The 14,091-nt window shown below is 43.5% G+C and overlaps 1 protein-coding gene across 3 annotated transcripts in view; it reads right to left on the bottom strand.

Moving 5' to 3' along the window:
* ehbp1 (EH domain binding protein 1) overlaps window positions 1-11,023 on the bottom strand; it is a 190,547-nt gene extending 179,524 nt beyond the window's left edge. For all 3 annotated transcript variants that reach the window (XM_083988753.1, XM_083988754.1, XM_083988755.1), the window contains exons 1-2: window positions 10,508-11,023; window positions 9,230-9,745 (exon numbers count right to left, since the gene is read on the bottom strand). In XM_083988753.1, the coding sequence (XP_083844879.1) occupies window positions 9,230-9,333 (104 nt within the window). In that variant the 5' untranslated portion in view covers window positions 9,334-9,745; window positions 10,508-11,023. The remainder of the gene's footprint in view (window positions 1-9,229; window positions 9,746-10,507) is intronic.
* Window positions 11,024-14,091: the final 3,068 nt, after the last annotated feature.

Raw genomic sequence — 14,091 nt, 5'->3', positions numbered from 1 at the left:
TGTGCAGGTCACAACTTGTCCACCAGAGCGTTTTGGAGTTGTTGGATTGTGTATTTGATGAGTTTGATGAGGGAAACCAAGAAATCCCATGAGCCACAGTAGCGTAGCTCTGAGCAGCTTGCGGCTCTTCTCCGCCGTTCTGAAAATAGCTTGCACCGACAATTAAAGGTAACAAACCTACTAAAACTATAGGGATTATTGCCAAAATTTTGAACGAAAGGGATAGTTCCCTTTAAAGAGATAGTTCAGTTTTTTCAGTGGGGTTGTAAGAGGTACAAAGTAGGCTATAATATCTGCAGTCGACAGCTCTCTGCTCTCTCCCAGTTCACCATACCAGCCTGGACAGAGACACAGGCGGCAGTGAACGGACGCAAACTAACAGCGTATTTTTGCCGGTTTAAGTGCACTTTATTCAAATTATTTCCAGTGCATCATCTAGTTGGAAAAGAAGCTGTTTAACCAACTCACTCAGTATTCCTCCACACAGGCAGGCTTCATGACGTGCTGTATCACTCCGCCTATCAGCTGTTTGAGTCAGACTCTTACCGGTGTGTGTGTGTGTGTGGAAGAGGAGCCTGGTCTTTATTCACTATGACATGTGCTGCCTCCTTTCTTGGCCATGTCACCCTTGTGAAAGAGGTCTTGATCTCAATGGGTCTTTTATCTGGTTAAATAAAGGTTAAATAAAATAAAATAATACGCTGTCAGTTTGCGTCAGTTCACTGCCTGTGTCTCTGTCCCGGCTGGTATGGCGAACTGGGAGAGAGCAGAGAGCCGTCGACTGCAGATATTATACTTAGAGGCCATTTGTACCCCATACAACCCCACTTTAAAAAGAACTAAGGGTACAATGAGGACAGGGAAGTAACTAGTGCACAGAGAGCACGATTTTTACTGACTGTGAACTTACGGTGCCCCTGAGAGCTGCAAATTCAGAAAACATCTTCATCAATTTGACAACCTGACTTTAAACCTGATCAAAAATAAACTTTCTTCTTTTACTATGTGTTCTTATCCAGCAGCGGCAGCAAGATGTGCATCCTAAATTCAACCTGCACCATCTACCATACATCTTTCAAAAACAGGGTTTACGAAATGTAACAGCATTACACTTATCGCCCAACGGCTTGTGGTGTTTTGCTTTTGCTTTCCCAACAAACATATAAAGTGTGTATTTATCAGCCTGCGGATGCTGCAGCAGCGCTCTGCAGGCTGATAAATGATGAGCGCTCTCCAGGGCCATACATGTTTCCCTGCCTCTGACAGCAGCGAGACAGACACACCAGCACGACTTTTCATCACATTTAACACCCCATTGACTGCTTCACAACCCTGCAATGTTTCATTTCTCTTGGCGCGTGTGTGTGTGTGGGAGGGAGGGGAGTGTAAACGCCTGTTTGTGTCCATAATTGCAGCACAGGAACATCCACACTCGGGTGGATTCAACTAAAAAGCATTTAAAGTGACATTATCAGAAAGAGTAAGGAGAGGGAAGATGTGAGGGGAGGTGGCGAGAGAAGAGATCGAGTAATCTGGAAATTAAGAGACAAAAGGGAAAAGGAGGACAAGGAGAGGAGATAAGAGGGGGTACAGAGAAAAAGAAAACGAGAAGAGAGTGGAAAGAGGAGCCTTAATGATAGTGTGAGTGTGTGTATGTGTGTGTGCGCTGCCCCAGATGACAGCAGTGGGCTTGGTGCAAGGAAAACAATTACAGACTCGCAGGAGAAGAGGATGAACAGATGCACGCTGCTCTGGGAGGATCAGCAAAGTTAAATCAACAGCAAATGTTATAATTAAAAAAAATGATAAGCAAGCACGCAAATTGGAACAACTCGAGTATAAACTATGGAGACATGTGTTCGCCATGCTCTGGGAATCAGTTATAAAAGAAAAGAAACTCTCGACCATTTAAGCGATGAGTTTATTAAACCCAGAGGAACAGTGTAATTTCCTAACGAGCGAACGAAACCCCCCCCCCCCCCCCCCCCAAAAAAAAGAAAATTGTGTGTCCTCATCCAGAATCTCTGCACAACAGATCCCGACTGCTCCGTACTATCACCTGGCAGCGAAACGGCCTCCCGGTGCCAAACTTGTGCTCAGGAATGTGTCATGGCCCTGAAATTTGAATAGAATAAAAGGGGGGGGGGGGGAGTCAGCAGCCACGTCAGACGACTCAAGAGTTGGCAGGAAGATGCTTCTCTGGCAGCGACGTGATGGACGCTTGCCCTAATGCACACATGCTCGGCAGAAGACAACATGTCACAGCCTGACACACACTGGTCACATTCACTTAGGAGTTGTGAGGCGTCGGGCGTTGAGCTGATAGGACGATGGATGGATGGATGGACCGTTTTAAGTATTCGCATTCAAAAACGAGCGTAAAAAAAAGAAAAATTCTCATTGATTCTCTCTGGCACGGCGTGAATGAAAGCGTGGTTATTGGTTGTGTAATGAATAAAAACGACGTGGGCTGATGATGATGATGTGCGACACATCCATCAAGCGGCGGCGGGTTAAACGCTGTGAAAGAGTCGATTCAAAACACTAAAAGGACGAGCGAACGCCTCAAAAGGAGAAGCATAAATCCACATGTTTGTCTGATGAGTGCGTATGTGTGTTGTGTTCGGTTTCTAAATCCCTTTAAAATGACTGTTGTGTGTTGTGCATGTGTCAACGTGCCCTCGGGGGTTTCAGCACGGGCGTGATTGATATGAAAACCTCTTCCTTCCTTCACTAACTCCTCCTCTGTGTCTTTTCCATGTGGCAGGGAAACGAAGAAGACGAAGAAGAAGAAGTCCTGGTTAGTCACGCTCGCATGTAGCCAGATAGAATTACCATGTAATCAATAGCGTCTCTGTGTCGCTTCCAGTGTGTGTGTGTATGTATGTGTGCGTGTGTGACTCTCACATCCTTGGCCCACACGTGTCAACGACGAGCCTGTCAGCGGCGATGACACTCTTGACTTTTGACGTTTGTTTTTGAAGCTGCACTTCAGCAGACAAGTTTGAGTGAAACCACATCCTCATCTGAAAGGTGCCATCCTCAGGGGAGAGCTGACAGAGAGGGTGAAGGTTTATACTTGTTGAGGGACACAGCAAAGTCTTGACTGTTGCTGCACCCCCCGCCGCTCCCTCCCCTCCCCCCCGCAGGTCTTGTTATGCGTCTTGAGGGTTTGAACCGGCAACTCTCTGCTGGTCACGAGCTGATATTTATAGATATAATGATACGGCTCAGTCGGGAACATAGGAAACATCATATAGCAAAACCACATGCACAATAACGTGCCAACATTATTCTTATAGAGTATTAGGGAGAATAAAAGTCATAGTTTTACGAGAATAAAGTGGCAATTTTATGAGAAAAAAGCAGCGATTTCCTCCAAGTCCGCCAGGTTCTTTCTGCGGAATAGATGCATTTTCTTGCATATTCTTTTCTAAGTCCTGATACTGATGACAATGTGGTGCTGATGTGCCAAAAGATTAAAAGGGACTAGAGTTTCTGAAAGCGAAGGGTTTTCACACTACATTTCCCATGAGCCTCCATGCGCACGGTGAAATTCTTGGACCGGCACAAGACGGACAAAAGCAGAAACATTTGCCAAGAATGTTTTCATTGATCAAGAACGAAAGTCGGAGGTTCGAAGACGATCGATACCGTCGTAGTTCATTATTCCCATGACCCGCCGGGCAGCGTCCGGGAAACCAAAACTAGGAAATGCTGGGCGAGTCGACCACTAAATAATAATGACAAAATATAAGATAACAAAACGATATAATTATCGAAAATGGAGCCATTAACAAGTGTGGGTAACGTAGATTCATCCACATTAATATGAGATTCTTTTATAACCAAAAGCAAACTCCTCGGGGTCTCTTTAAGTATCTCCTTCTTTGTGAAAGCTATACTGAAGTACAACTTCACAAAATGCTCCAGGACCAAGGCCTCATTTTAACAACTTTTCTCCTCTAAAACAACAGGTTATAAAATATTATGACTTTATTCTCATAAAATCATCACGTTTTTCTCATAAAACTATGACTTTATTCTCGAAGTCTGTGGAAAAAAATGTTTTCTCAATGTGGCCCTAATACTCCTTCGTACCAACATACAGATACACTATATTACCAAAAGTATTTGCTCACCTGCCTTTACTCAATCTATGAACTGAAGTGCCATCCCATTCCTAACTCATAGAATTCAATATGATGTCGGTCCACCTTTTGCAGCTATTACAGCTTCAACTCTTCTGGGAAGACTGTCCACAAGGTTGAGGAGAGTGTTTATAGGAATTTTTGACCATTCTTCCAAAAGCGCATTGGTGAGGTCACACACTGATGTTGGTCGAGAAGGCCTGGCTCTCAGTCTCCGCTCTAATTCATCCCAAAGGTGTTCTATCGGGTTCAGGTCAGGACTCTGTGCAGGCCAGTCAAGTTCATCCACACCAGACTCTGTCATCCACGTCTTTATGGACCTTGCTTTGTGCACTGGTGCACAGTCATGTTGGAAGAGGAAGGGGCCCGCTCCAAACTGTTCCCACAAGGTTGGGAGCATGGAATCGTCCAAAATGTTTTGGTAACCTGAAGCATTCAAAGTTCCTTTCACTGGAACTAAGGGAATTTATACACCTGGGGCCAGGCCAAGTGATTAGGACACCTGATTCTGATCATTTGAATGGGTGAGCGAATACTTTTGGTAATATAGTGTACTTATGAGTGCATCAAAAAAAGGGGGAAGCCTGCAGAGAGCAGACGTGGTTTTGCACACTTTTCTAATGAAAGCAGTTAAAAGTAGGCCTGACTAATGAAGTTAGCTCCTCTCTTAACCAACAAGTAATGAGTTTTATTTGCCACAAGAAGAAGATTATACCATGCATCCATCCCATTTAATTATCTGAGCAAGAAACATGGGCTACTTGGTTGCAGACCTGTGTGCGGTGCGTTCAAGAGCAAGAGAAAGCCTCTAAAAATTCAGAAGTGGGTGCTTATTAAAAGGGACACAGACTTCTTCAAGAGTAGACTTATCAAGTCGAGTAACAAATGGGTAAATAAACAAGCTGAAATTTAAAGAGTGGTGCAGATTAGCAGCAGCAGATAGAGGGAGATACGATCAAGTGAAAAAATAAGTACATCCCATAGAAGCTGCTCCTTTGATGAAATGACCACAGATCCGTCTTCCTTACAAATTCCTTGGGTTGCTTGTTGTTTCTTGCACATACTGCCCATTCCAGATCCTGCACCCCACCCCCCTTCTGGTTCAATTTCAACTTTCAGACATTATCGTCCGGTTGCTCTTTGATATGGAGCAGAATTCAAAGAGTTGAAAGTCACCCTGCAGCCCCCTGAAGCAACGGAGAGAAGAAAAAAAAACTAAAATCATAACATTTTTCCATGCTTCACAGTTGGTTTGAGGTTCCACACCTGAAAAGCCGACTTTGGTCTGCACCCAAATGTGTCTACTGTTACTGTGGCTGGCTACGCTGCTACACCTTTTTGATTTGTCAAGTCCAGGGCACGCTGCTTTAAAAAAGGTCTGCTCTGTGCCTATAGATATATTCATTGGCAAACCGTACTCCCGCTCTAATGTTCTGTTTGGACGGCGAAGGCTTTTTCCTGGCAGTGCAGGTTAAAATCTGTGCTTTTTTATTTATTTCTGATTGTAAAAACATGAACTTTCTACACATCATCCTCTCATTAACTGTTTATTAAATCCAATCATGGCCCTTCTAATGGCTAATTTTGGAGTCAGTCGACCAGTCAGGTGCGCAGTCGGCTGCCAGGTGGCATAAGCAGATCAGTCATGAAGTGAAGAAGAGGTCAACGGGCCGTTACAACAGGAAAGTAGTCAGATGGTGATGTTGTAAACTAGATTAACAGAATAACAGATTAGCAACTACTAGAGAGATGTGAAAGCGTTAACACTGGAAAGTCACCAGACTACACACGTAGTTCATACACAGTTATTAAAGCAGCTAATTAAGGTACTAAACCATGATAACATGCAAAAGAAAATTAAATGTTGTAAAGATTAAATTTCTTATTTGTCAGTGTCAGTTTATCGATTTATATAAAAAGGTGAAACTCTCTTCTTATCATGCGCCATGGTGCTTTAATTTCCAACTCTGAAATTAATGATTATAATTTCCTACTACTGCAAATAAAAGTTAATTTTTCATCAAATGTGTTAACATCAAGTTTCAAAAGGGCGGTGCTGCTGCTGCTGCTGCTGCTGCTGCGACGGCGCTGTGAGTGGTGCTTCATTTCACTGGCAAACACAAACACTGAACTCATTAATGTTTTAATGCTCAGTCTGAACTGATTCTGGAGTCTGACATGGGCGTGTGAGGCGAATGCCAACTCCCTCCTCCCCACAGAGGGATCGGCTATAGCGCAACTAGGCCGCAGATAAAGACCAAAACATTACTTAACAAACATAAAATATGACAGGAAACTCCCCCCACTCCTCGGCTTCTCGTCTCTGGAATTAAAATAATAAATGTTGAGCAAATTGATCAAAGGAAAAAAGATTGTTAGTTAGTTAGTTTGTAGAAAAACACGGCGGAGAGGGGAAAAATAAAGCGAGACCTTTTGAAAATAGTGAAATCTGTGATCACAAACTCACTCAACATGCTGACTTAGCAGCCTGAAACTACGAAGGCCAAAGAAGTGCAAATGCTACCAGTCATATCCGTCAAGCAGTGGCCCGAAGGCCGACTGTCGACACGCTCCATCACAGCCCATAAACATCCATCATCTTTCATCTGCAGGTGATGTTTACAGATTGTTCTCCATCCTGACCACTCTCCAAATAGTACATCTAGAACATGCTGTGCTTTGGAGGGGTCACACAAACAGTCAGATCCATCATTACGGAGGTCTTGCTTCTGTTTCGCTTCATTATCAGCAACTCAGTTTAAGTAAGATGAAAGAAAAATGTAATTGAAACAAGAAGTCCTGTGTGCTGTGAGTGATGTTCCCTCCAGAGAAAGACAGAAAGAGGCCAAACTACCTGAGGCCACGAACGAAGATTCAAGCACCCAATCATTCATCCAGACCGGAAGAAAATGCTCATGCAAGCTGCATGCACGGTGGACTTCACAGAAGAGGAATCGAACAACTGATCACACCTGAGTGGTGGGAATAAGACAGGAAGGACGCAGCAAGAGGACAGACCTGTGAACTTTCCTACCTCCTCCTGTAAATCATCTAGACTCATGTTGAGCCTTTCAGTGTGTTGAATGTTTTCACATTTCACACAATGTACATTCACAGCCCCCACACCTTTACATGCGTGTACTGTATGGGCGTACATGCACCAGAGCACTGGCACAAAAGAAGTGTGGAGTTTTTCCTTCCTGTTATTGATTGCAGAAATGAAAAAGGGGACGTTGTGGGTTTTTCAAAAAGAAAGAAAAAAAAAAAACTCTCCTGATGGCTTCAGGATTTCAGATCCATTGGAGCTCAGGGGACTGTTTCCAGTCTGCAGAGATGGAAAGTTTCCACTGCAACAATAACATACCGTACTGATGAAGTCCAAGGAAGGCAGGGACTGCGCGCCAACGCTTTCTCACACACTTTAACTCGAGACTCTCAGAAACACTCGCTCGAAGACAAGCGAGGAGCCTGAAGCGTCGGAACTAGATCTTAGAGGGCACATCACACATCACAGAAGGTATATAAATACTATTTTAATGACATCATGAAATGGGGATGATGTAACCCTGACATGATGACAGGGTGCGAAGTAGTCGTCTGCAGCCAAGAAGCATCTGATCAAAATCTGAGCTCTTTGTAAATCATCTCCTTAGGTTGATATATTTAGATTTCATGTCTTTATAAATCAGCTGTCGCCAAAACTACTGCAGATAAGGACTAAATTATGTAACAACTAATTTCTATGTGTTCATATTTCTTCAAAAAAACATGACAAAAAAAAAGAAAGAGTCCTGCTCAGATTGCAAAACAAAGCAGCATATTACTGACTGGGTGCTGCAGAGCCCACCCACCCTTTGCTCTGGGAAGAGATGTACATTTTTCTCATTCCATTCTCCAACACGTTAACATCTGTCCCAGGTCGAAGCTCTGTGGGGCTGCGTTATTCACGCCTACAGCGAGCTGCTTGGGAATCCGTGTCTTCAGGCTACATCTTAGCTTTGCCAAGTCGCCGCTTTGCTTTGCTTTGCTTTGCAGGACACACACACATACCTGCAGGATGAGGTGTGTGGCATGTATCCATCCGGCCTTATCTCTCTACTCTATCTACACCTCACCTGAAAACATGCCGCCGATAGCTCGTCTAACCTCTTTGCAATGAATATCATTTATTATTCCATTACTGAAGAAATCGCCTCGAGTTGTACTTTCATACATAAGAAGGAAGAAGCCAAAGGAAAGGCTGCTAAAAACAGAAAATGTCAGTATTTGCTGTTATTTCTAACACATCACTCATTCCTATCTGACAAAGAGGGATTAATGAATTGACATCTGTTTTTACAAATTTGAGCTTTCACTCTGTGTTGTTGTATTGATGTCAGTAATAGATATTCTTTATTCTCATAAGTTTGGATTGCCAATTGTTTGATATTCGTGAATAGTATTGATTCACACAGTCTCTGGCTAGAGTGAGACAAGACAGATCCAGCCAGCAGCTCTTATTCTCAGCAGCTGTGAGTATAATGAAGCTCCAGTAGCGTTATAACTTTCTACACATTATCACTTTGCTGGAGCCCGAATTATAAGAAAACACAATCGGATCCACAATTTGGCTCATAGTTTGTCTACTTTCTGTCAGCTCCGAAGGCAAAATCTGATTCCTAACAGCATCCCTGCAGCCGGGAGGGAGGAAGGGATATAGTGGTTTGCACAAGGACACTTCAGGAGAATGAGTCAGGTTGAAGGGAAATCTCTCTCTCTCTCTCTCTGCCAGCCAGCGTCTTTACCCAAGACTCAAACCAAACAAATTCAACATTGGTGCACAAGAGAGGAAAAAAAAAACAGTAATTTTACAAGGCAGCCGGGCCCCTCCCAGCATGCAGACATGCCTGCACACCAAAGGAGAGACTGTGTGTGTATGTGTGTGTGCCTGCATGTGTGTGTGTGTGAATTATAGCCACCAGGAACGAGCTCGGCATTCCAGCAAAGACAGAGACATACAGTTTTCATGGGGCGTAAATGACAGCCCTGTTACCTCCACCCCCCCTTCCCACTTACCCCTCCAAAAAAAAAAAACTCACCATTTCTTAGTGCACTCCACCATCAGTTCCTGATAGGAAGCCACGAACTGGAATTTGGAGGCATGCTTCCCAACACGTTGCAGTCTTTTCCAAACAGAAGCCATATTTCTTTGGGAACGGGTGGTTTCAGTGCACCTATCCCGTCCTGGACTTCCTTCTTTGGGCTTCCTTCACACGACTTCACGCTAATGTTTATATGAATCCGAGCGAATCCAACCCGCATAGACACATTGTTAATGTTTTACCGGAAGCACGCTGGTTGGTGGGGTAAAAATAAAAAAATAAAAACACTGCACACATCCAGTCGTAGGTGCTGCTTTTTGTGTTTTAAAAACTGGATGATGATGATAGTAAATCCAAACGTAAAGACGAGGAGAAATCTCTGCAGCAGTGAGCGAGATCTGATTTGAGGGCGTGCATGGTTTCATATCAAGGAAATCACTCCATAGTATCGAAAGGCGTGCAGAATATAAATCCTTCTGGGTGAAAATACCATCTTTCCAACTTGTGATCGCCCTGCAAATGCAAATGCAAAAAAAAAGAGAAGAGAGAGAGAGAGAAAGAAGAAGTCACTGTCAGTCAAGCAAGCAAGCACCGGTCTCCCTGATGATCCTCAACGCTAAACATCAAGTAACTCCACTAACACGTCAACCTCCCACCCCGGTACAGAGCTGCTTTGTCTGCCTGTGTTAACAGCTTTTCCCCCGTTACCGTCGCTCGGCTGTTAGCTGCAAAGCGCTGCAGATGTTTAAAACAACAAAACACTTTGTTCATGTGTAAGAGAATAAAATCGGATGAAGTGAAGTCTCCTCTCCTCTTCTCTCCACTTGACTGAGCTGAGCTGAGCTGCCACCGGCAAAAAAAAGCTAAGGTGGTGTCCGACCGTGCAAGCTTAGCTAACTAACTTCCAAGTGTTATTATCATCATAATTATGATGGTAAAATGCGGTTTTATATACAAGCAGTGACTGAGAAGCTGTGACAATAAAGTAAATCGGTGTTTAAAAATCAATAAATCAATAAATAAAATCAGCCAAACCCTACAACTGAGACTTCAATGGGGCTTTTCTCTTTTTTTTTGTCAACATGGATGGAATATTTGCTGGAATGCCTCCTACTCCAGGGATTAGCCGGGGCCGACCTGCTCCGTGTCAACAGGGAATCTTCAGTGGAATGTCTCAGATTCCAGGGAATAGCCGGCGCCGCGTTGCTACGAGGCTAACGAGTTAACATGTGAAACTAGGTTATAACGGTGCAATGTATGACACTCGCCACTCACCTCACTGGAGCCACCGCCACATCCGATGCATTATTATTATCCGTTTGGTTGTTTTGTTTTTTTATTTAGTGTCAGAGGAGGGGGTTAGGGGGGTTGTCCAGCAGCTAATTATCGCCTTCTTCTTTACCATTAAACACCAACAGCCATTGAGCCAACCAGCTGAGCTTAGCCTGCTAGCTCACAGCAGCTAACGGCGGCTAGCAGCCACCATCATCATCATCACAACACGGTAACGTAACGTACGTAAGACCCGACTGGAGGAAGAAGGAGAAACCGTTGCTGCCAGTTGAGTTGACACATTTGCTCCACAGGTAAAAAAGGAAAAAAAAAAAAAAAAGAAAGAAAGAAACGCCGAGACTCAGCAGCAGCAGCAGGACCGACGGGTTGGATATAACGTCTGTTGTTGGAGGAGATTGTTTTGACTTTCGCTAAGTTTGGACAGAAAAAAGTGTAACCTATTCCGACCCCGGGCAGGAATGAATTCCCACGGCAAAGTGGTGTAGTAGTTGCCGATAGTTTGACCGCTCCGCTGCTGCCCGCTGCTGCTTCACTGAGGAGGAGCGTGAAGCTAACGGAGACGTAGAGGAGCCACTTCCGCTCTGGGGTTTTCAAAATAAAACGTAATTTCTCTGTAGGCTACAACTGGTCTGGCTGGCTTCCCCTAAATCTGAACATTTAGCCTACCACAGTTTAAAGCTGGGGTAGGTAGGATTGGTTTTAAAAACAAAATATTAACTGTTTTTTGTTGGGTTTTATTTTTATTTTTTTAAAGAAAATTGTGTTTTCCCATTAAGCTATCAGTAAGGAAAGGTCTGTCTGTGTGTTCCCGGCCGGGCCCTTCAACCCATCAGGAACCCCCAGACCAGAATAGATTTGATTGGCCAAAGATACTGAGAGGAGAGCTGTAAGCTTGTTTTAAAGTAAATCCTGTCTACCTTATAGCCTTAATATATCAACATTTACTAAACGTATTCACAGTTGTCGCTCTTTGTTAGGGTTCCCCAACTGGATTGGGGGGGGGGGGGTGTTCATTTTTCAAGTAACAATTGCAAATTTTGTTTTCTCATCTCATTGTTTATTTGCACTACCAACTCACTACCTTTAATCCAGCTGTCACTTTAGTTATGTATTTATCATAGACTGTAAAAAGAATGGACGTAGCGTCCGTGACGTCACCCATTGGTTTGGAGGAGTCTGTTTTGTGCCGCTACTACGGGGGTTTGAGCCGCGCCATGTTGGATTCTACTTGCCATATTTGGAGCGGTGCGGCAGTTGGCCGGCCGAGGGCCCGCCCACTGGCCTCGTAGCAGCGGTCGCCGGACCTGTCACTCAACGGTTCTGCGCCCTAATTGGCCAGAGCTTTAAACCTAATAACAGTAAAACGGTAGAGTTTAAAAAAAATTCACCCCCCTCAGAGTGTGTGCGGGGGTAGAAACTATCGATTGAGACCAAAAAAATAAAATGTACCAGGCTGTAAATATGTTTTTTTAAGCTGTAAAATCGGCTATTTTAACATGGGGCTCGATTGGAGTTGCTCCCTTCTGGAGCCAGCCCCCAGCGACAGCCGAGGGGATTGCAGCTTTTTGAACGTGGAAGTGAGCTTCACTTCTCAGACCGACAACTGCCCCCTTGGTATTTATCTGTTGTATTGTGTTATTGCTCAGTTTTTTTGTCCTCATTGTTTATGCCCTTTTATAGGCTATGCGTGTACAAGCGAGTATATGTATGTTTGTATGTTTGCACAAACTTGTCAAATAAATCTGATTCTGATTCTGAAGTTTTATGATTTTATTTTGAAAGCTAGCTCCCAAACTTCCGTTATGGTTCTATGTTATTCTTGCAGAGCTTGACGCGGCTTCGGCTCTCTCCATCATCTCGCCTACCGCCTGGATGACTGAAAGGCTGGAGAAACGCCCCCGGGTTTCAGCCATTGGTGGGAATTTCGTGCCATTTATAGAGTGTTTACTGATTCATGAGGCATTTCTGGGCTGTTGTGTTATCTCACTGGTCAAATCCAACATCCATCAAAGACATTTAATCCTTGAGTGAGAGTGGAGATAAATGCTCTTGGGGCTCAGGTCTTTCCTTTAAACCTTTGCATTGATGGACTTTGCATGGGATGTAGCATCTACTGGTTGAATTTATACAAGCTGGGCATGCAAAACATTGTGGATCCCTTGGAAAATTACATTCAGTATGCAAATGTTAATGCATTTTTATTCCATGCACTTCATAGGGAAAAAATACTTGTAGCTTGTGCAAAAGTTTGGCCTTACCACTAAATTTTTATGTGTACTGTTGAGCTTGTTTCACATCGGAAATCAAAACATTTCAAGGTTTTCAGCAAACGATAAATTATTTAAGAAATACAGTATTTATGATTAAATATTCCTTGCACACTACTAAGTGGAGAAATGTTTGGGCGAGGAGAGACCTACTTAAATCAAACTGTAGCCAAACTAGAGAGGATTTTAAGGATTTTAGATGAACACAAAAGATCTGGTTCACTCAGGAAACTATAGTATCACCCGTCAGGTTTGTGCTAATGAGGATGACACCTCCATTTCCTGGTCCTTTCATATTAAAACATGAGTGTTAACCTTGTACTCCTACATACTGTGGGGGGTCTGATTCAACATGTTGAGAGGAATTAAAGCACCTAACATCTATCAGAAATCAATACCTCCACTACCACCTCCTCCTCCTCCTCACACACACTGTCAGATGTCTTTCTCACCCCCTTGTTGCAACCACAGGCTTGTAAGTGCAGAACAGAGCAGACAGAAAGGAGGGGGCCGGCACTGCTGAGGCAAACAGGGACAGACAATATGAGGCGGATTAATTCAATCTCAAATAAGATATGAGCATAATAACAACAGGAAATTGACAACTTATCCTTTTGTACATTGCTCAGGGCTATAAACTGAAACAGAGATGGTGGATTTATTTCTCTTTTTTTTAAGGGGGTTGGGCAGCAGAGAGCCAGAGACAAGATACTAGTGTAAAAGCCGCCCAGTCGAATTCAACTCCTCAGAGTGATACAGCAGAAATATAGAAGAACACAGAGCCTGTGTTTCTATTGAATGATTTATCTTTAGATCTTCACCCAATCTGCTCTTTTTGGTGGACACATAATTTTCAGATGAAAAGAAGCAGCAGCTCTGAATTTTAAAATCACATGAGAGATATTGAATTTTTTATTTTTTTTCCTCCAGCCCTGTGGTCAAATACATTGACAAGACGAGACTTTAACCTAATGCAACAGTCATACATTAACACTGAGCTGTGGAATATGTGGAGCAGGTTGCAGAGGAGCGATAGATTATAGATTGCATGCTTCTTTTGTGTGATAAAAAACCCTGCATGTCTGTCTTCCCATTGTTTGCATAAAGCAGTATTTTCAGATCAGCTTTCATCCACATGAGTATTTGTTAACTGAGAACAATTTGGGGTTTAGGGTCAGAGCCGATTTGACAGCAGGGGGCCTGCTGATCCCGCCGCTCTGTGTCGCCTGTTTACATTTTACTCTGACAGATTACAGAGTGCCTCCCTTCATGCGTCAAGGAATGCTTTGATGTGACAAA

Source organism: Trachurus trachurus (genome assembly GCF_905171665.1).
Source record: "Trachurus trachurus genome assembly, chromosome: 15".
In the NCBI taxonomy this organism is placed as follows: Eukaryota; Metazoa; Chordata; class Actinopteri; order Carangiformes; family Carangidae; genus Trachurus; species Trachurus trachurus.
The sequence above is the reverse complement of the archived record's forward strand: the minus strand, read 5'-3'. Positions and strand labels throughout refer to the sequence as shown.